Source organism: Asparagus officinalis, chromosome 1 (genome assembly GCF_001876935.1).
Source record: "Asparagus officinalis chromosome 1, Aspof.V1, whole genome shotgun sequence".
NCBI lineage: Eukaryota > Viridiplantae > Streptophyta > Magnoliopsida > Asparagales > Asparagaceae > Asparagus > Asparagus officinalis.
The window spans coordinates 105,250,072-105,272,813 of NC_033794.1; the positions used below are offsets into that span (position 1 = coordinate 105,250,072).

Below are 22,742 nucleotides of genomic sequence, written 5' to 3' on the forward strand. Positions count from 1 at the left end.
TTATAAAATATTTATATGATATTATTCTAATAATCACATAAATATTTTATAGTATATAGACAGTATAATTATTTTAATAGTATTACTTGAACTAAGAATTATAATATTAAATAAAATAAATTACGGTAAAACCCCCTTGGACTTTTAGCATTTTACAGTAAATATGAACTTTCGAAATCACACTAAATCCCTAATAACTTTCGCAGAAAGTCCCCAATATTTTTTTTGATAAATTACACCAAACCCCTAATAACTTTTAAAATGCCTTTTATGCCTTTCTAGTTCTAATTATAGCGATTATCCGTAAAATTTAGAAAGTTATTGTGGGTCTTTTTTGAAACAAAAAAGTCATTAGGGGTTTTGTGTAATTTTAGATGTTCATATAGGCTGAAAGTTCATATGAGTTTGTTGTCATTTACTCTATTAAATAATTATAATGAGAAATAACTATTACAATATGTTGTAGGTATCATGTGTAATTATCTAGAGAACATCAGAAAAAAGCTAACAAAATTAATGCAGCTAAGTTAATTTAGAGACAAGTTATTAACTTTCAAGTTGGTGGGTATATTTAAGAGAACTTATAGAATTAGCAGTTTTATTTAAAAACAATTTTAGATCCGGAGACTTATTTAAAAAAATTTTAACACTAGGTGATCATTATAAGGTAGACATTCAGTTACACTAGCAACACAATAATAAATAATTCACATATTTTTTTAAGCAACCTTATTATACAATTTTATTTATTAACACATAGTTTTACTATTCAATAAAATTTTTAAAATTTAAAACATGTACGTTCATATGCATTATACAAGTATATATATAAGATAAAAGGCTAAAAGTGCACTTCCACGTTTCAATTGCAAATAGGCCACAGTAAATAATACGGGCAAAAACATAACCAAAAATGACTCTTTTCACTACAAAACATATTATTGTCTTTCCATTAAAGCTAAAGACTTCAGAAAGAAGAATCACACTCGCATAACACTAGCATTCTCCCCGTCGTACAACATTCACTCCCATCACAGTCTATGACCACCCGAAAACGAAGTCCAGGACATAAACGATGATAAGAGACAATGGGTAGAGCAGGTACGCCACCGAGCAAGTCCATAGCCGAAACGTAGTGCGGAAACTTGTGAACAGACCCATCACGATGCAGACGAGAAGGATGATGAGGGATTCAGATGAGAAGTCCCACGTCAAGCCTCTCAAATATACAAGAGCCAAGAATACAGCCATGCAAAGTGTGTTGTTCATGGTTACGCCACCATATATCTGCGATAATAACCAAGAGTTCAGATGTAAAATATAGTTCTATACACATTACACCAATAATCATAATTCTAATGGCCTTTTTAAAGGAAAAACATATGCGCATTGGACAGATTATGGTCTGTTTGCACTCCACCAAAATAAAATGCTACACAAAATGAGGGGGAAAAGGAAAAAAATATCTAATTTAGGAGAAAGCCTGGCCACTTAGTCCTAGGTGGTTGAACCACAAACACAACATAATAATGTCTTATCTACTGCCTGGGACAGCAGCCTGGATGAAAATATTAGCATAATTGAATTGGATCAACAAAGTTACACAACAATGCACCCCCAGAAACTGCATAAAATGGCCAACATACTACGTCTAACTGGAAAGCCATCTAATAACTAGATACATTATACTGAAGAATGAAGGTAGAGGAAGGAAAAGCATAGCATGAAGGAATCAGAAGCAAGTATCAGGCCTTGTGCAAGCAATCTATTACTAAAAAAATACTGATCCTAGTTGTGTTTCATTTCAGGTAAACACTTAACATTCAGGGAACAACTATGTAATCCAACGAGGATGACTTAAAAGACCAATAATCCACTTGTCATTAAAGGGCTGTTTGGTTGCATATATTTTGAGAGGAAAAGTGGGAAGCTTTGCCAAATAGTGTGGTCACAAGTAACTCTCCCGACTTTTCCTTGTTTGGTTGCATCTTTCTAGAAAGCATGAAAATGTTGTCACCTGCTAACCCCACAAATCCAAGTCACTTCAAAATGAGAGGATTTTGGTGGAAAAGTGAAAATCTTCCATGAATCCAATGAATTCCAAGCCTAACAAAGAAAACACTTAATTGGAAAGTGCCTACGTGGATGTCCACTTTCCAGATCGTGCATATATCCTCCATTTTCACAAAAAACACCCAAACATGCCCTAAAGTACTTAAAGAGTGCATATTCATTCTATTAATGCGACCAAGGACTACTTAAAAGCCGAAGAGTCCAACTGTCATGGGTGCGCCAGGGTTTCATTTTCTTTCTATTGATGTGAAAAAGTTATAAGGATAAGAACTTTACAAAAATCACATAAACAGAAGGTGAGAGGAAATTTGATGGAAATCTATACGAGAAGTCAGATGACTTTGAAGTTCCCAAAACTATGACAAGGACGGTTGCATCATTGGCTGCAATAAGCTCCAAAAACATATGAATATTGCATAGATGATGGAATATAATGACTGAAATATCCGTCATCTATGCAGCAATTAACACTGAATTTAAAAGACAGGAAATGAAAGTTAATAATGACAAAAAATGGTAAAAACAACATTGAACAGCCCCACATAGGAAACAGTGAAGAAAAATGTCACGCATCTCATGCTATCATCAAAATAAGGCTTGTTCAGCATAACCCTGTTTGCACCTGCACATTGTGGAACTAGCAGCAGAAGTTGACAGGTTAAGATTCAGCAGGCAAACTGGGTGGCGGTCGACCGGCCCGGTCGATCGCATTCGTGCACATTGTTCACTGGGCTTCAGCATTGGTGGCGGTCGACCGGACCGATCGACCGCCGAAGTGAGGGCTTCTATTGTTGGAGTCTATTTGAGAGATCTTTTGGTCTTATTTGAGGGTTTTGGGTAAGATTTGTAACCCTAACTTGTACTCCCCTTTGATTTGAATAGTAAAGCTTCCCTCTCCTTGCCCCGTGGACGTAGGCATATTGCCGAACCACGTATATCTTGTGTTTGTGCTGTGATTGGTTGGCTTGCATTGGTTTGTGGTCTACTATTTTCTTGTGTGTGCTTTTGATTTGTCTATTTAGGGCTTCCGCGGCGCACAACAAGTGGTATCAGAGCTCCGGGTTGGATTTGGGAGTTTATTCGAAGGATTCATTGTTGGGTTCTTGTTGGAAGAGTAGATCTACAATATGGTTGAAACAAGCAATGCTAGTTCAAGTGCTACTAGTACATCGGCGTCGGCTTTGACAAAGGCGATCCAAAATTTGAGCATCAATAATACTAAAATTGATGTCCCAAAGTTCGAGATGTGATGAATGAGACGTCGGCAAAGAGATTGTGGGAAACGCTCAATGAAAAATATTTGACGAAGAGCATTGAGAATAGGCTTCATTTGAAGAAGAGGTTCTACCAATTCAAGATGAAGAGAGGGGTTTCCATTCGGGAGCATGTCAATAACTTTACAAAGCTTATTTCGGATATGGCCAATGTTGATATCATGGTGGAGGATGAAGACAAGGCGATGTTACTATTGTGTTCGTTGCCGGATGATGAATTTAGTACATTTGTTCTCACTATGATAAATGGGCGAACTACAGTTAGCTACAAGGAGGTAACCTCGGCATTGGTGAATTATGAGCTGAGGAAGAATGATTGTGAGCCCTCCGAGAAGGCATCGGGTGATGCACTTGCAGTTCGAGGCCGTAGTCCAAACCGCCAAAAGTTCAACCGCTCAAAATCAAAAAATAGGGGTGGCCATAAAAGTGTTGGTAGAAATCAATGTGCCTTTTGCAAAGAAGAGGGACATTGGAAGAATGAGTGCCCAAAGTTGAAGGATAGAGCCGGGAAGCAAAGGGGGAAAGCTATACAAGCTTCAGAGGTGAATGTTGCTAAGGTTGTTGGCGACATTTCAGATTCGGATTCTTCCGGTTATTCTTGTCCCGCACTGCCGTCAGTTTGTTATGCCGACTCTACGGAGTGAATGCTTGATTCGGGAGCTACATTTCATATTTTCCCTAAGAGGGATTGGTTTACCAACTTTGAGGAGATGAAGAGAGGAGACGTGGTACTCATGGGAAACGATCACGTTTGTCCTATTAGTGGGATTGGCTCAGTCAGAATCAGAATGCATAACGGGGTGACTAGGGAATTGAAAGATGTGAGGTTCGTGCCGCAGTTGACGAAGAACCTCATTTCTCTTGGGACTTTGGAGGCATCCGGTTATAGAGTGATATTAGAGGATGCTAGTTTGAAGGTCATGAAGGGATCCATGGTGGTGATGCGAGGTGTCAGGGAAAACAACATATACTACTTGAAGGGCAAGACAGTTACAGGGGGTCTGACGGCTTCTATCACCACAGAGGAGGACACTACCACACTATGGCATATGAGGTTTGGACACGCAGGTGAAAAGTCCCTTCAGTCATTGGCAAAACAGGGGCTATTGAAAGGTGCAAAGACCTGCAAGATGGATCTGTGTGAGCATTGCATACTTGGGAAGAAGACTAAAGTGAAGTTTGGCACCGCAATTCACAATACCCAAGGTATATTAGACTACATTCACACAGATGTTTGGGGCCCTTCTAAGCACACATCGCTTGGTGGGGCAAATTATTTCGTCACTTTCATTGATGATTATTCCAGGAGAAATTGGGTATATACCATGAAGCATAAACATGAGGTCTTGGATATATTTGTGGAGTGGAAGAAGAAAGTGGAGCTGCAGACAGGTAGAAAGGTGAAGACTCTTCGTTCAGACAATGGTGGAGAGTACAAAAGTGATCCATTTTTACAGTTTTGCTGGGATCACGGCATTAGAAGACATTTCACAGTTAGAGAGAAACCACAACAGAATGGGGTGGCAGAGAGGTTGAATCGTACCTTGCTGGAGAATGTGCGATGTATGATGACGCAGAGTGGATTGGCTAGATCTTTTTGGGCCGAGGCGTTAGTTTATGCGAGCCATCTCATTAACAGGTTGTCATGCACTGCGATAGAGGGAAAGACTCCTATGGAGCGTTGGTCTGGTTCTGTGGCTAGTGATTATGATACTCTTCGGATATTTGGGTGTCCAGCTTATTTCCATGTTAGTGATGGGAAGTTGAATCCGAGAGCGAGGAAGGCTATCTTTGTGGGATTTAGAGAAGGTGTAAAAGGCTTCAAATTATGGGATTCACAAGACAAGAAGATGATCATTAGCAGAGATGTCATATTCGATGAGGCGTACATGATGAAGCCTCGAGTTCCTCAGCAGGTGGAGGAAGATCAGACAGGAGGGATATCGTAGCAGGTGGAGGATGATGTGACTCCACCCACTCCAGTTGGCACTGTTCCCATAGAGACTCCTACAGAGGTGACACAGGAAGGAGTTGAGATGACAGTCGAGCATTTGGGGGATACAGTGGATGATGGGGCTCAGGAGCAGGGTCATGCTCAGGGATCCATTGCAGCAGATAGACCGAGGAGAGAGATTCGTCGGCCAGCTAGATATGATGATGTCATGGTGGCATATGCTTTATCGGTGGAGGTCGTTGATGATCTTATTCCTGCCACATTCAGGGAGGCAGAGTCCAGCTCTGATTCCATTAGGTAGAGAAATGCTATGGAGGAGGAGATGCAATCTCTTCAGAAGAACGACACTTGGGAACTTACAAAGCTACCGAATGGTAAGAAAGCTATTGGTTACAAGTGGGTGTATGCTAAGAAGGAGGGATCTTCTATTGGGGACATTCGGTTCAAGGCCAGATTGGTTGCTAAGGGATATGCACAGCTTGAGGGCGTTGATTACAACGAGGTGTTTTCACCCGTTGTGAAGCATTCGTCGATTCGGATACTATTGGCATTGGTGGCACAGCTGGACTTAGATTTGGTCCAAATGGACGTGAAGACGGCCTTTCTACATGGAGACTTATACGAGGAGATCTACATGACACAACCTATGGGGTTCAAAGCTGCAGGAAGAGAAGATTTGGTGTGCAAATTGAAGAAATCTCTTTATGGACTGAAGCAATCACCGCGACAGTGGTACAAGAGATTTGATAGCTTTATGATTGGCCGAGGGTACACGAGGAGCCCTTATGACCCGTGCGTTTATATGCGCAAGCTACAGGATGGTAAGCACATTTATCTGTTATTGTATGTTGATGATATGCTCATAGCTTCCAGGAACACTTCAGCTATTGGGAAATTGAAAAAGGAGCTGTCATCTGAATTTGTGATGAAGGACCTGGGAGAAGCTAAGAAGATACTGGGTATGGAGATTGAGAGAGACAGGGTGAAGGGGAGATTGAAGCTAACACAGAGGAGTTACTTGCAAAAGATGCTGAAGAAATTCAGTTTTGAGGGTAATACCAAGGTGGTGAGTACTCCATTAGCTCCCCACTTTAAGCTTTCAGCTTTGATGTCACCAGTTTCAGTGGAGGATAGGGACTACATGTCCAAGGTTCCATACGCCAGCGTAGTGGGTAGCTTGATGTATGCTATGATGTGTACTAGTGTGAAGGAGGCTTTGCGGCTACATGGCTTGTTGGATGATTTGGGGATTGCACAGGAGACCATTCAGGTATATTGTGATAGTATGTCAGCTATCTATTTGGCGAAGAACAAAGTCTATCATGCACGCACAAAGCACATTGATGTCAGATTTCACTTTGTACGTGACGTATTAGATGATGGTGATGTCACTATGAAGAAGGTCCACACTAAGGATAACCCTGCTGATATGTTGACCAAAGTTGTACCAGGTGTGAAGTTTGGTCATTGTTTGAACTTATTGAACATTCTTCGTTGTTGAGGCCGTTGGCGGCCATTTGGGTGAACTACGTTCGGTTTGATTCCTTGGGCAAGAGGATACGTAGGCAGTCTTACAGATGCAGCCGGTTGAGTTGATTGGGGGTGCTTTGGTGTCGGCTCAGTTTTGTTAAACGTTCGTCGAGGTGGAGATTTGTGGAACTAGCAGCAGAGGTTGACAGGTTAAGATTCAGCAGGCAAACTGGGTGGCGGTCGACCGGCCCGGTCGACCGCATTCGTGCACATTGTTCATTGGGCTTCAGCATTGGTGGCGGTCGACCGGACCGGTCGACCGCAGAAGTTTTTGCTCGGTGGTCGGTCGACCGGGTCGGCTAACTAACTCAACTCATTTGATGATGCCAATATATTGTGCGAAAAGAATCCTGTAAATTTTGTAGAATTGGCAGCAGTTTGGATTTCAGGCTCAGGATTCAGGTTGACTGGGTGGCGGTCGCCCGGCCCGGTCGACCGCATTCGTGCACATTGTTCACTGGGCTTCAGCATTGGTGGCGGTCGACCGGTCCGGTCGACCGCAGAAGTTTCTGCTCGGTGGTCGGTCGACCGCCGAACTCTCTGGAGTTTGGGTCTCTTGCTGGATGGTGGGCGGTCGACCGGTCCGGTCGACCGCCGCTGCGGGTTTCGGTTGGGTTCTGTTTCCAGACCCGTTTCGTTTGTAAGTTGTATATAAACCCTAAACTCGTTTCTAGGGAAAAGCTTTGGTAAGTTTGAGCTGCTGAAAGGGGATTAAGAGGACTTCTATTGTTGGAGTCTATTTGAGAGATCAATTGGTCTTGTTTGAGGGTTTTGGGTAAGATTTGTAACCCTAATTTGTATTCCCCTTTGATTTCATTAGTAAAGCTTCCCCCTCCTTGCCCCGTGGACGTAGGCACATTGCCGAACCACGTATATCTTGTGTTCTTGCTGTGATTGGTTGGCTTGTGTTCACTTGTGGTCTACTATTGTTCTTGTGTGTGCTTTTGATTTGTCTATTTAGGGCTTCCGCGGCGCACAACACACATCTACAGCATGCTAAACAATATAGTGCTCAATGTAGCATGGCCGAGGATGCACAAACAAAGAAATGCTTGGATTATTGACTTATGTCCAAGATAAACAGGAGGGAATATGAAAGGGAACAACATTTTTTGTATACATGGTTTCATTTGAGCAACAAAGCACTAAGAATTATTCACAAAGTCAATCCCAAAAGTGAAGTGTCTTGGTCATGGTTTTTGTTCCTTGTCAATCTCTCTCCCCCCCCCCTGAGGTATGATACACTAAATGCATCAAAAAACAAATCCATCTGCTGATGCAGAACCGAGAAATTAGATGCTTCCCAGAAATTAATATTCACTATATTTAAAAGTTATTCATTCTTTGCTTCTACAACAGAAAATACTGCGATAAACACTATTCATAGGCGAGAAATTATTTACAGGTGTCCAAGGGATATAACAGCTAGAACATAAGAAACCATCTCCACCATAATTATGGATAACAAAATGGGTATCAATAATATAAATAAAAAATGTCAGAAGTATATTTTATGACAAATAACCATAAGTTTTACTCAACTAAGAACAATCTAGTCCTGGAAAGCAAAAGCTCCCAACTAGAGAGAGAAAGAGAGAGAGGGAGAGAGAGAGAGAGAGAAGCAAACCTCAGAGAATGTTAGTGAAGCCGTTCTTTGCTTCTTTCGGCTGGCAAAAATAAGTGCCGAAACAGCCTCGCTAGAGTTAGTAGCTAAAGGCATTGCGATAAAAGAGATGAAGAATGAAGGTATCTTTGTAGCAACTGAAAAATTGTCAACAGCATCTACAAGAGGATCGGCAAATGCAGCTGCCATCGCAGTTCCCAGCAATAATAGCAAGAGAGCTTTGACAGATATCCAAGTAGGATTTTCAACAGTCTCTACAGTCTCATCACTTTTTTCGATCAACATGTTATGTTCATCCTTTGTTCTCTGCACATATTGCGATAAGAACACATGTAATTCTAGAGTTTGGTTCAGCCATGACATATCACCAAACAACTTACCTTATGGAAATCATGCATGAACTTCTTGGAGTAAACACCAGAAGCTCCAACTGTGTGTTTGGCCTCTTTAATCCATCTAGAGATTCCATTAATGAACTCTGCTTCGTCAACATTTTCATTGCCCGATGTATCAAACTCATCCATCACTTTATTTACAGCATCATCTCTATCCAAGTCTATTTCATCAAATTGGACTCCTATGATAAAGGCTCTTAACTCAGCACGTGACAGTGCCTGGCTTGAATCCAAATCAATTTTACGAAACAACCTGTCACGAAATATACAGGGAAGTTAGCGCAGTGGAATGCTATTCAAATGCTAGTCAGAAGGAACATTGTGTGCAATAAGATCATACTTTTTAATTACAGGTACATTAGGTTCTCCTTCACTGGTTAAAAGACGCCCGAGAGCTGACATTTGGGCATGCCTTAGAATACCTGAAATCACATGCTTATGCTTTGCATACGCTAGTCTTCTCTTCTGAATCCATGGCTGAAAGACCTATTATAACACAAAAAATATATATAATAACATGAAAAATAAAAAGGATTTTGTTTTCCCATTTCCATATGAGTTTCCTTTGACTCTTGGATTTTGTTTTTCCATTTCCATATGAGTTTCCTTTGACTCTTGGCTTTAATGTCTGCCTTGAAGTTGAATATAATACCATATTGCAAACATAACATCCTTTTCAACATCCTTTTCCTTCTAAATGTGTTCCGCAATTTAGGAGAGTTTGGAAGAAGCATGCCAATTAGTACTTAGGATTATGGTGAGCCCCTCACTTGTCCATAGTTTTCTTGCCTAAGCGCTAAGAGTATTGACATCAACTCATCAACCAATTAGAACTTTGTCAATCCTTGATGGAGCCTTGATCCGTAGCTGACCCTATTTTGATGGAAAAAGATGAATTTTTTTCCCCGTTTGCTAAGAGAAAAGGCTTAGATGATGATGATAGAGATAAAGAAAGGGCCAATTACATGAAACTATATGCATAAGCACATTTGAGATTGTGCTAACCATGATGTCAAGGAAGCAAATTTTGTAAATGAAGCTAACCAGATGAACAACTTGCCAAAAACACCTTTCTCACTAAGGAACAAAATCTACAAGTTATCAAGCAAGAATTGTGAGAGATTTCAAGCGACTGCTAGGGCAGACTGCAGAAGCATAAAAATGAATCACCAACTAGGCCTCAACCAGCAGAATATACTAGTCAGGGCAGGCTAGGACCCAGTTTAGTTGGTTGTGCATCCTTACTCGGCCTGACTCTCATCAAGGCCTGCTTAATAAGGCCTTCAGTAGCTAGGATGATAAATATAGCGAACTGGTTCGACCCATTCAATCATATAGGCACCAGGCCTAATTGCTTATGCTTCTTGTTTTTCACCTCTCATGTTAAGTTTTTCTTCTCCCTTCTACTACTATCCTTATACTGCTGCTGCTGATACTTCATAGGTCATCTTTGTTGCTGATGCAGTATTTCTTATTATGCTGCTGATGGCTCATCTATTTTCTAATTTCTCTGAACTTTCAGATATTTTCTGTTTTAATTTTTTTTCCATTTATTAGAAAAGAAAGACCCTTGTCAGTTCTATGGAGTGGTCTGATGCCTAGATTCCACCTAACGACTTTTAGTGCATTGCTTAAGACCATAGTCAAGAAACAATAGCTAGTTTTGAAGTTAAATTGTCTAAGTATTAGAGCAGCTTCTCAGTAATGCTAAGTCCCCGGCAAAGATGCCAAACTTGTGATGAGTTTCAAAACAGTCTTTACGTTGGTTGCCAGAGGCTCTGTTAATTGTGTGCAAGCACATCTACTAAGCATATCTTCTGTATTTGTGTCTAAGGTTTCAGCAGTCTGACCCCAATCAAATGAAGCTTTTTTGTTTTTGGCAACTTTCATGACAAACCAGATCTAAATCTGCTATGGCACTGATATATAACGGATAAGTACTAAAAAAACAGATAAAGAACTACAAGCTTGCTCTAGTTAGATAGGTTAAAAGAGTCTTTTTTCTGCCTTATAGCTTTGGATGTTTTCTTACAGATAACTCCCTCAAATAGTGTTACTTGCCACAGAATCAGAACTTGCTACGAAAATATCTTATCTTTTAGCTACTAAGAATAATTGTTCAACTGCTCCCAAAAAGAAAATTTGCATGCCTCGACTTACAAGTAACAAGAGGAACCAAGATCTAGAGCAAGCGGGTGCATTACAAGCTACCAATAGTAGCAACTGCTGCCTATTGAGGTAATTTGGAGTTGAACAAAATAATAATCATATGAGCTTGTTGACAAAAGCATGAGCAAGATAAAATTTTAAATTCTTCAGTGGTGAAGATTTGTCTCTCCCATGTGTCCTGAGCTACAACCTTTAAGTATAAACAAATGGCTATGGCTTGGCTATTTTTAAAAGGTGTCTAGAGTATACAGGCTTCAGTTGTGAAAGATTTCTACGGTTGCTACCACTGACATATGTAGTATGATGATTACTTGTCAATGATAGCATAAGCTCTTGGAGAAAGTAACTACTTACAAGGATATTGAGAATTCTACCTAACAAATCTATGCTGCAGCATGTAATAAAACCAGTTACGTGTCTTCTCGCCATAGAAAATATGACATATCAGCACCTAAGGCATGCCTCACATAGTTAGGATAGTGGAGATCCAGACTCCATAACAAACTACAGTCTTTCATTCAAAAAAGATATAAACCCTATCTTTCACTCAACAGGGAACAGATGAGAAATAGAGGAAGAGTCCTGTATCATCTTTCCCAGTATTTTTTTTTTCCAAACAAGAATAAAAGTTACTCAGCAACCAAAAAAAAATTATATTCAAGAAGCTAAAACGGCAATTCAGTAATTCACATGCTATTGCATACTTCAACCACGTTTTAAAATTGTTGGCAAGTGAACAAAAAATATCGTTAAAGATATCACCAAATGCTTTTTGGGCAAGTGAAGTACCTGATACAGGCAATAAGAAAGAACAAGTGCAACAGAAACAATGAATGCTACCAAAACCATCAGACGTTGTCCTGACGGAAACTTAAAAATCCTTGGTAGTTGCACAATAACGAAGGGAACAATAGATATAGCCATGATTCTAGCGGCATAGGTAGTTTGCAAATCTGTTGTAATACCAGATCCTGCAAAAGTGTGACAGCAAACGATATATTACTTGAGCCAAAAAGGGTAATGCAAATATTTCAAGGTTCACTGATAAATGAGTCAATCAAAAGTCAACTAGCAATAATGAGTTAACAACAATAATAGTCCAAGGATACAACCATCATGTTTCGCGTTGTTGCACTCTGAATGGAAATGAGAGATCAAAAGATTCAAAACAAGATGAATCATTAAGGATCAAAATAGCAATGAAATAACAATCCATTTAAGGTGCTCTGCATTCAGGGAAGTCATAAGTCACTGACTGCTTGATTTCTATATTATTGAGAAGGTTATTCTCTCCTTCTGAACTAAAAGAATTCTTCTTTAGAAAGGTCAGGAACACCTTTTCAGATTTTGCACTGTTTCAAGGTGGAGTCAACACAAGGATAGATGTGAACCTTGTGACACAAAATATAATGTTGGATTTCACTGAGCTTGTTGATAAAGTTATGACTTGCCTAGGGCCAGCTGACACAAAAATAGATGAAATTTTATCAGCATGTAGCAAAACCAAAAAAAAAAAATTAATTGGTGGCATATTACTTGATGGCCAACCAGTTATTATGGCTTGGTTGGTATGAAAAATTAACTCAAACTGTCAACAATGCATTTCTGGAGCACTACATAGTCACTAGAGCAACCGCTCAACTTTAAGCATTTAAAGAGCTTTACAATTAACGATTACTTTGGAAAGACTTGCAAGCCTAGGACCTTTCATCTGTCAATAATCTTAAACATCATGTGATCGAAAACAACTTTTAAAAGCATTTATGAGCATTATCAATTCCAAGACTGTCATCTCAGTAGTTTCCAGGATTTATGAGATATCATTCTGCAGGAATATGCAGTCACAAAATTACATATCTGGGCTACCACTACGCATGTAAATCCTAGCATCTCACTTTTGATTTTGAGACTATGTAAACGTACCAGTCACAATTTTTTTCAAGTATAGCAAAAGCTTAACATATTGTTTTTATTCAGCTATTATGCAGGTTGTTTGATTATTTTCTTTCACAAAAGGAATAAAAATGCGAAACCCTATGAACCAAACCTACTAAAAAAAATGACATTTGGTTAGCAGGACTTCTCTCTTAAGTTTCAAAAGTGACGATGATATCATGATCTGTAAGATGATACTTAGCAACTTCCCTCTTCTCCATTACTGATTATCTAATTCTAAGACCATTGTTCCTCAGTCCTTGTTTATAGGCTTGGATTCTCCATGATATTCTTATATTGGTCTTACAAAACACTTGTTCCTGCCATATATTTACTAGTGGCATTGTCCTGGCTATTATCAAGATCTCATCACACTACCAATCTCACATGAACATTGAGAGCAGTATTAAGTGTCTGGTAATGGAGAAATATCAAACATAACATTTCAGAAACTGACGAGGAAATTGGTTATATCACATAGATTTTATGCATGCATATACATGTAGAAAAATATTTAGTTATGTGAAAATATTTGCAATTAACCGTGGCATTACAAGATACAACGAAATATAATGTAACACAAATAAAACAATCAACTTTACAATAGGTGAAGTGGTACCATATTCATTTTTAATGAATCTTATATGCCACCTGGGTGTACTGGAATCGTTTACAGCACATGAAACTTATTATTTCAAGTAACCTGGTAATAATTTGCGGTACAGGCCATTGTGATACAACCATGTTCAAAGATGTCTTTTCTGGTATTTACCAAGACTTGGATGTTCAAGAGGAATTTGGAGCATTCCCAAAATTTGGAGGGCCAACTACTAGGAGACATGTACTTTTATACAAGATTGAAGTGGTATCTTTTGCCTCGATTTCCTTTTTACTTTTACAACTCTCCAGGAATGATTTTCTTGTTCAGTTCCTTATTAATAAGGAGATATGACACTAAGTATGGACATGCATCATATGATTACAATAAGCCATGCGACTAGCTATAGGTCGAAAAAAACACTGCTATTTATACTAGTCCTCCAGTTCTCAGTTACAACTCATTAAATCAGTTTCTGCAAAGTAAAGCTACATTTTATACTTCCACCGTTGGATCTCGGAGGAAATAAATAGAACAAAGGTTTCAAAATGAAATAGAAACATTGAATTGTATTAGTAAATCATGCTATTATTTATGCATTTCCTTTATTTATCGGTGACTGCTTATACTAAAAATATAATTTCCGCCAATAACTAATGTTTATGGTTCTTTAAATATTGATGAAGAAAGATCGACTCAAAGTTAAATGATCTCCACTTTTGACATTTTACCAAAGACAAAAGGTAAATAGGAAATACTTACCAATTACCACAAAATGCAAATTATTCAAAAAACATGCCCAGTAAGAAACTTTACAGAAAGTATGATTCACAGCATTTATGACTTACCAAAAAGACTAAACCGTTTTGTGTCTCGCAAATCTACTGATGTTGAATTCTCTGAGAGATCACACTTGGCAACAACAACACAAGATCCCCATAGTAATGTCAAAAGCATGACTGTTGAACCAGCAAGCAAGCCAATTCCAATTAAAACTTGTTTTTGAGCTTCTTCTTTACTTCCAGAAAGTCCAGATACTGCACATGGTAATGAGTACAAGTTTAGTCACTATTATTACAAATATATCAATGAATATATTAACAGTAAACCTTCACCTTATCTGAATTGAAAATGATGGGGTAAACATAAGAACTGCTGAGCATATCATTAATATTCAAAGGTTCATGGAACCCTGATGTTGCACCGCAATATAATAAAACTAAAAAAATATTAAAATCAAAACACATTTGTTCTGTCACGATTCAAACGAAGATGTTAAAAACAAAACTCATTACTCCAGAGTAGTAATTCCAGAGATTACTTTTCGAATATTTTCTTGGTGATATGGATTCAAATGTCTCCACGCAGCGTTAAAGCAAGATTTAAGTCAACCAGAAGCAGGCATGAACTTCTGCAACTTCTTACAGGTAAAGTATTTAGAACAATTTCTACATATTTATAGAGAAATTTAGTTTCACCAAAATCTTTTGCATAAGCATCTCAACCTATGTCCAGATAATAGAGAAGATACTTAAAATACACATTATTTTTTGTTCTTCCCTCCCTTTTAGTACCTTAGGAAGAGCCACCTAGGCAAGGGAAAGTGCAAGCTGCTCTGAAGATAAACCAAATAGGTGGCGAGAAGTGACTATGGACACCTCATATTTAATAATTGGTCACTCTAATCCGATATATGTAAGATTATTTAAAGAATGGACATATCATAGTAAGATATACATTTCATTTGAATGAATATACGATTTTCACATAATTTGTATTGGTGCTCAACCATCAAAATGGCATTCAATTGTTTACTTGTTGATTGCATAGTAGTTGCTGATCAGATTAAACCAGTGATTTTGGAAACCCTTAAGGGGAGCTTATTAGCTCACTTGGATGTTATTTATAGTGATTAGGTAAACAAAAGAGTCTGTCCCTAACCGATGTGGGACTAAACATCAAATGAGCAAACAACTCTCTCAACACTCTCCCCTCAAGCTAAGATACATATTGTACATGCCAAGCTTGTTACAAATAAAATTTACTCGTGCTCTCCCAAAAGGTCTTGTAAGAACATCTACAAGTTGATGTTCTGTTGGTATGTGCTTGGCTCTAATGATTCTCTTCTCCATCTTCTCACAAATCAAGTGGTAATCAATCTCTATATGTTTTGTCCTCTCATGAAACATTGGATTCTCAGCTATGTGAATGGCGGCCTTGTTATCTTCATATAAGCGCATGGGACACTTTGGAGAATAACCACTCTTTGTTAATATATCTCTAACCCATATCAACTCGCAAGTCAAATTCGCCATGACTCGATACTCGGACTCAGCTGTAGATCACGAGACTACACTTTGTTTCTTACTCTTTCATGATATTAGATTTCCTCTAAAAAATACACAATACCTTGTAGTTGACCTTCTGTCCTCTAAGGATCTTACCTAATTTGTGTCTAAGAATCCTACAACTCTCATGTGATCGTAATCTGAATAGAGTACTCCTTTTTCCTAAAAAGTTTTCTTAAGGTACCTAATAATCCTCTTCACAGTTTCCATATGAGGCTTCTTAGGTACTGAGAGAAACTGACTAACTACACTAACAGAGAATGTAATATCTAGTCTTATGACTGTTGTAGTTCAACTTACCTACAAGTCGTCTGTATTCTTTAATATCCTCCAGTAACTTTCCCTGATTTGGTAATAGTTTGACCTTGTCATCTATAGGTGAGTTAATGCCCTTGCATTCTGACATCCCAGCATTTAGCAACATATCAAGCATATATTTTCTCTAGGATAAGAGAATTCCCTTCTTTGATCTAAACACCTCGATACCCAAAAAATACTTTTAAGGATCAAAGGTCCTTTGTTTGAAATTGTTGTTGTAGATTCTTCTTTAAATGATAAATGATCAATGCCCTATGCATCATCGTCGGTGATTACAATATTGTCAATATATACAACTAAAAGAATCTGTTTCCCACCATGAAATCTCCAGAAAACCGAGTAATCTTTTTGAGCTCAATGAAGACCAAACATCTGGACAACTACTGCAAAATATCCAAACCAAGCCCTCGGAGATTGCTTCAAATCGTAGAGGGATTTTTTTAATCTGCAAACATTGTCACACTTCCCCTGAGCAACAAAACCTGGTGGTTGCTCTATGTAAACCTCCTTCTCAGGAATGCTATTAAGAAATGCATTCTTAACGTTCAATTGATGTAGTGGCTAATGATAGTGAGCAGTAAGTGAAACAAGAATGCGGATAGATGTCATCTTAGCTACAGAAGAAAATGTATTGATATAATCAAGTCTATAGATCTGTGAATATCCCTTTGCAACAAGTCCATCTTTAAGGCGAGCTAAAGAGCCATCTGGATTTACTTTGAGGCCAACCGCTTTCTTTCATGGTAGTAGTGAAATGAGATCCCAAGTCTCATTCCGTTCTAAGGTCGTCATCTATTCTCTCATTGTTGCCGTCAACCTAGTTAGATAGAGCTTCTGACAAACAATTAGGAACCGGGTGAAAATCCAAAGAAGATATGGAAGAATAATATAATAGAGATAACAATGAGTAGAAGACATAGTGTGTATGAGGATAACGAGAACTCCAAAAAAGTCTTTCACCCTTACGGAGGGCGATGGGAAGATCATCAGTAAACTGAGCACTTGGCTATAGAGTCACGTTTTGACTTTCTAGTACACCAGGCTCTTGGATAGATTTGGATGGTGGCTGAGATTGTGGAGTAGTATGCCTTGTATAAACCTGAACTGGTTTCGCAAACTTGGATGGTGGATCAGTTTGTACAACAGTCGTTGAAGAAACATTGACAGTGGTTTCCCGAGCAATAAGGCAGTCATAGTCATCTGGAGGGTCTAAGGAATAATCAAAAGCAACATGTCCTAGTTTATTCTCAAAGAACGTTACATCAGCTAAAACAATATGACGATTCAAGGATGGACAATAACACCTGCACCCTTTTTTATTCCTAGAATATCCAAGAAAATACCCTTAAGAGATTTCGAATCTAATTTCGTCCGTTAAGGACTATGATTGTGATAAAGCATGGACCCAAAGATTAGGAGGTAAATGAAAAGCATCTTCAGCTAGATATAAAAGGGAGATTGGAGTTTTGTTCTATAAGACAGATAAGGGTAACCTATTGATCAGGTAATATGTTGTCAAAATGGCATTCCCCAAAAATATTTTGGAAGTTGACAATGAAATAACAATGTTCTAGCAATTTCTAGCAATTTCTAGCAAGTGTTTGTTGTTACGTTCAGCTACCCCATTTTGTTGGGGTGTGCAAGTACAAGACGACTGATGTAAATTTTTATTTTCTTCCAAATATTTTGTGAACGAGCTTTCAAAATATTCATTAGTGTTATCTGTTCTTAAAGTTTTAATGGTCTTATGAAATTTATTTTTGAGCTCAGCACAAAAAAACTTTAAAAACAGAGAACACTTCAGAACGGTTTTTCAGTAAGTAAATCCAAGTCATATGAGAAAAGTCATTCACAAAACTAACAAAATATTAAAAATAGAGTTAGATAGAATAGAACAAGGACCCCATACATCAGAATGCACTAAATCAAACGAATTACTAACCCTCTTATTGACACGACTCGGATAAGACACCTACTGGTGTTTTTCAAGTTGACATGACTCACAATCTAAAGACTGAACATGATTCAAATATAAAATTAAAGTTTTAAGGATCGAAAAAGAGGGATGATCAAACCGACAATGTTCATCAAAGGCTGATGTAGAGCTGATATAGGCCACCTTGGATGGGTCAAAGTCCAGCTCATACAAGCCGTTTCGCTCACATCCAGTGCCAATCGTCTTCCTCATCCTAATTGCCTAAAAATATAGTGTAGGAAAAAAATATTATCGTACAATTTAGTGTGTTAGTAATCCTACTAATAGATAAAAGATTAAATGAAAGGAGGAAGATATAACACGGATGAAAGTGGAATAGTATTAATTTTAGTAAACCCGACAACTTTTACAGGTGTAGTGGATCAATCAGCCAATAATACTAAAGGAGGTAGCAGGTATACAGGAGGATAATATACATCGGTTCCCAGTTATATGATCAGTTGCCTCTGAATCTATAACCCAAGTATGAGATGATGATAATGTAAAACAAGCAGTGGATTTACCTATCCGGGCAAGTGTAGATGTAGCAGGAGATGATTGTGTCTTCTTAAATAACTGGAGCTGAAATTGCTCAAGTTGGCAGTGAGTGATAGCATCTATGGGACTCTCTTGTGCAACAACATGTGTACTCTGAGATTGTTTTCCCGATATCTAAGAACAATGAAATTTCATGTAACTTGATTCCTAACAATAATGACAATAAATTGAGGAATCAGACGAACCCTCCCCTACAACTCCTCGTGGACTATTAATTCGTCCCCCATGTACTCCAAAGCGTTCCTTATATCCACCAAAGCATCCTCCACCATGACCACCCCCTCAACTAGTCGATTGTCTATGCATAACAACTAACAAGAGCGCACTTATTGGCAGACTCTACTGTAGGACTTACTTGTGCGGCCTGTACTGCTAATCTCAAAAAGCAATGTCTCTGCTAAGGACTGTATAGCAGGGTTCCCCCTAATCTATGGTCTTGCAAAATTATACGATTGTGGAAGAAATTTAATAAAAGTGAATACCATCAGTTGATCCCACTGATCTTTGCATATTCTGAACATCCCTTGTAATGGAAAAAATCTGTATTAGGTCCTCTGCGAGACGATTAAAGTTGTCATAATGCTCCTCAAAAGTCTAACTATGCTCGTTCATCTTGTTCTGAGGTAACTCCTAAATGACATCATATGCCCGCTTAGCATGTCCACGGCCTGAGTACAATTGCTCTAAGAACTTCCACACCTGTTTCACTGTATTACAATGAATTGCTAGCTGGAGTACTTGTGATTTCACGCTGTTCCAAATTTGATGAAGTGACCTAGTATAATCCTATTTCCAGGAGGCAATAACTGGCACGGGAGAGTCGCCTGTAAGATCATCATCCTTTCCCCGACCTAAAATATAAACTCGAACCAGTTTCTTCTAAAGTAGGTAATTGAACTCATTCAATTTTTGGTCAGTAGTCTTGCTAGAGAGCACCTCCATGTGGGTCTTCATCACAACTTTCTTATCCACCGAAATAGCAAAATCATTGAAAGATGCCATCAACGTAGCAAATAAAATCCTTCAACTAGTAATCTCCAGCAAATAACTACCAACCTCACCCAACAACAACAAATTAATTTTCAACAATCAAATCATCAATAACAAGTAATCACACCAACTAATCAATCAACAACAAGTAATCATCATAAGCACTCCGCCAAGTAAAACCATATTACAAGGTTGGTTTTTTTAAGAGAACGACTTATCGCTTATCCCAAAGAGATTATTAATGACTAATCATAAGATGAAGCTAAACGATTAGCTGAAGATCTATGAAGATCTACTTAGTAAGCCAAATAATTAGCTCAAGACCTATAAAGTCTAGTTGGTAAGCCACATGATTAGCTCAAGATTTATGAAGACCTAGTTGGTAAGCCAAGTGATTAGCTCAAAATCCTTGAAGATCTAGTTGGTTAAGCAAAATAATTAGCTTAACACTTTTTTTATAGGTTGGGGGCGGATGAATAGTACCATCAATGAACATTGCCACTCGCTGAACAATGCTCAAGGGTCAACAGTACCTCCGTGGATGAACAGTACCTCGTGGTTGAAAGTAGTGGCGGCTAGAGTTGTCGGCTGAGGGAGGAGGGTTAGGGTTTGATGTTGGTGGGTGGTGGCTAGGGTTTGGGAGAGATCGAAGGTGGCATTTAGGGTTTGATAGATGTAGAGGGTGGTGGCTAGGGTTTAGAAGAATGGGGAGAGGAGAAGGTGGCTCTGATACCATGTTGAAGTGGAAACCCTTAAGGTAGCTTATTAGCTCTCTTGGATGTTATTTATAGTAATCTAACCGATGTGGGACTAAACAACAAATGAGCAAACAACTCTCTCAACAGTCACGAAACAAAGTGGCATTCAATTCAGCAACTTTATGCTACAGAATACAAACAAGTTTAGATATTAATTTTAGAGAAAAGCATACAGTACTAAATCAAGAAGCGAGAAAGAGAAGCCAGAATGGTACAGTGATTTGTCATTCGTGTTTGCCACTTTAAAGGTTTGTTCTTTATTTCCATTACATTCTTATTAGGACAGTGAAACCAACTACTGCCAGATGCTTAGGTGGTAAATATTGGGGGTTGCTAGGTGGAGAGTCCCACCTTCGAATCTTGATGAAAGCCAAAAAAGAATCACAGACACTAGCATACATCAATAATTCACATTGGCCTACAACCACCTCAAACACAATTTATCCACAATCAACTAAGAATTGTGGTTAAGGCTGAGAGGAAGAATTGTGACTAGTACCTGTTCATGTTGTTTCATTAAACAAATCCTCACACTAATATGAATATTGTGTGAAGAGAAATTATATAAAACATATCCAATAGCGTTTCAATTATAAGTATTAGACTCTTAGTATATGGTACTATGCATTCAAATGTGTATTCAGCTACTACAAGCTTAAATCCATAAGTTCATTTTTCGTTCGTCATGAAGATGAACAAAAAGTCCCGAAGCACCATAGGGGAATCCACGGAGAGTATATTCTAGGAGAAAAAAACATGTGGTCGATTCTGGAGGATATTAATCGATTCTGGATATATTCATCATGATCTAAGAGATTTTAATTGATAGTATTTTATATTAGTTTCTACTTTTGCTAAGATTTGAACGTGATTTAGGGATTTGATTTGACTTTGTTATGGTTATAAATAATGATGTAAGGCCTCAGTGAAAGGCAAGACTATTTTGATATGATAATTTAGACTTTTCAAATTAGTATGTGAATTGCTATGAGGGCGAAGCCCGGGTGTGAAGCCCATTTTATCTAATTGTTCTAATCAAATCACAACCTTTCATTATACCCTCAACTCATATCCCACACTCCACTCAGGCAAAACCCTACCTCAATTCAAAACCTAGCCGTCACAGTTTAATGAACAGTAACCGACACTGTTCACATCCTGCTCGGACCACTGTCCACGGGTCTTCTTCCAACTTCTTCGATACCTGCTCTGGCTACTGTTCACGCCGGCTACTGTTCACGTGAACAGTATCTCCAACGGATTTCTCAAAGACCTAAACCTGCCAGACATTTAATTGCGAGTTTATTTCAAATTTAAGTTGATTGCTTTGTGGATTAATTGTCTCTTTGTTTATAGGTGTGTGGTAAATTTAAATCCAAGTAGTTGAGGGTTAGTTGGTTTTTGGATTTCTTGGATTAGCTCACCGAGTTTGCAAAAGAGCATTTCAACTCAGTCCTGATTCGGATTCTTTGACGATTTGGGTGTTACTTCCTACTGCTAATCTTGCCATCTCTTGACATCAATTTTTCCAAGACAGCAACAACGACAAGAACAAGAGAGACAAAGATCAAATTTTGTTCATCAAAAACTCTTGTTACCTAAAATAAGCATCGCATCGGGGAGCGCGCCAAGAATAGGCAACAAAAGCCCGCCAACGAGCCCAGGCCCCAAGATCTCAAGCAAGAGCTCGCTCCCCGACGACAGGTAGGTCGCCGCCTTGAACATCAAGAACCCGTAGGCGATCACCAGGAACAAGTTACCCATCACCGTCGTCGTGCACGGCAAGAATCCATACGTCTGCTCGCACTTCTCCTCCTCCTCCGCCGACGGAAGCAGGGAGAGGCCGGAGCGAGTACATCCGAGGAGATTAGGTGGCGGGAGAGGGCAAGAGGAGCGGAGAGGAGGAGGAGAAAGGTGAGGGGGAGGAGGAACTTCGCCATCTTCGGCAGTGTGGAAGCCAGCAGTGATCCAAGGGATCGGAGGCTTGATATTTATGGGAATTAATTTGTTAAGCATTTATATTAATTAATTGAGAGTGACTGCATGATTTGCTGGCGGGGGGGATGTGGCGGGATTAGTGGGTGAGGTGACCGTATTTTTTATTATTACATAAAGATAAGAAAGAATTGCGGATCTAAACGAAATGATGGAAACATGTGAGTGAAGATGTAGGTGGCCTGCGTCGGGTTGCTTTGAATTGGGCCGGGCCTTTGCACGACAGTTGACAACTACCTAGGAGTGAG

General features: G+C 38.9%; 1 protein-coding gene across 1 annotated transcript; it reads right to left on the minus strand.

Annotated features, from left to right (window-relative positions):
- Window positions 832-22,347, minus strand: LOC109828852. Its single transcript, XM_020395821.1, has 7 exons — window positions 22,098-22,347; window positions 14,401-14,589; window positions 11,809-11,990; window positions 9,191-9,336; window positions 8,836-9,103; window positions 8,459-8,761; window positions 832-1,287 (listed from the first exon to the last, which is right to left on the minus strand). Exons 1-7 carry the CDS (start codon window positions 22,261-22,263, stop codon window positions 1,039-1,041), a joined length of 1,503 nt encoding a protein of 500 aa, XP_020251410.1. The 5' UTR covers window positions 22,264-22,347; the 3' UTR covers window positions 832-1,038.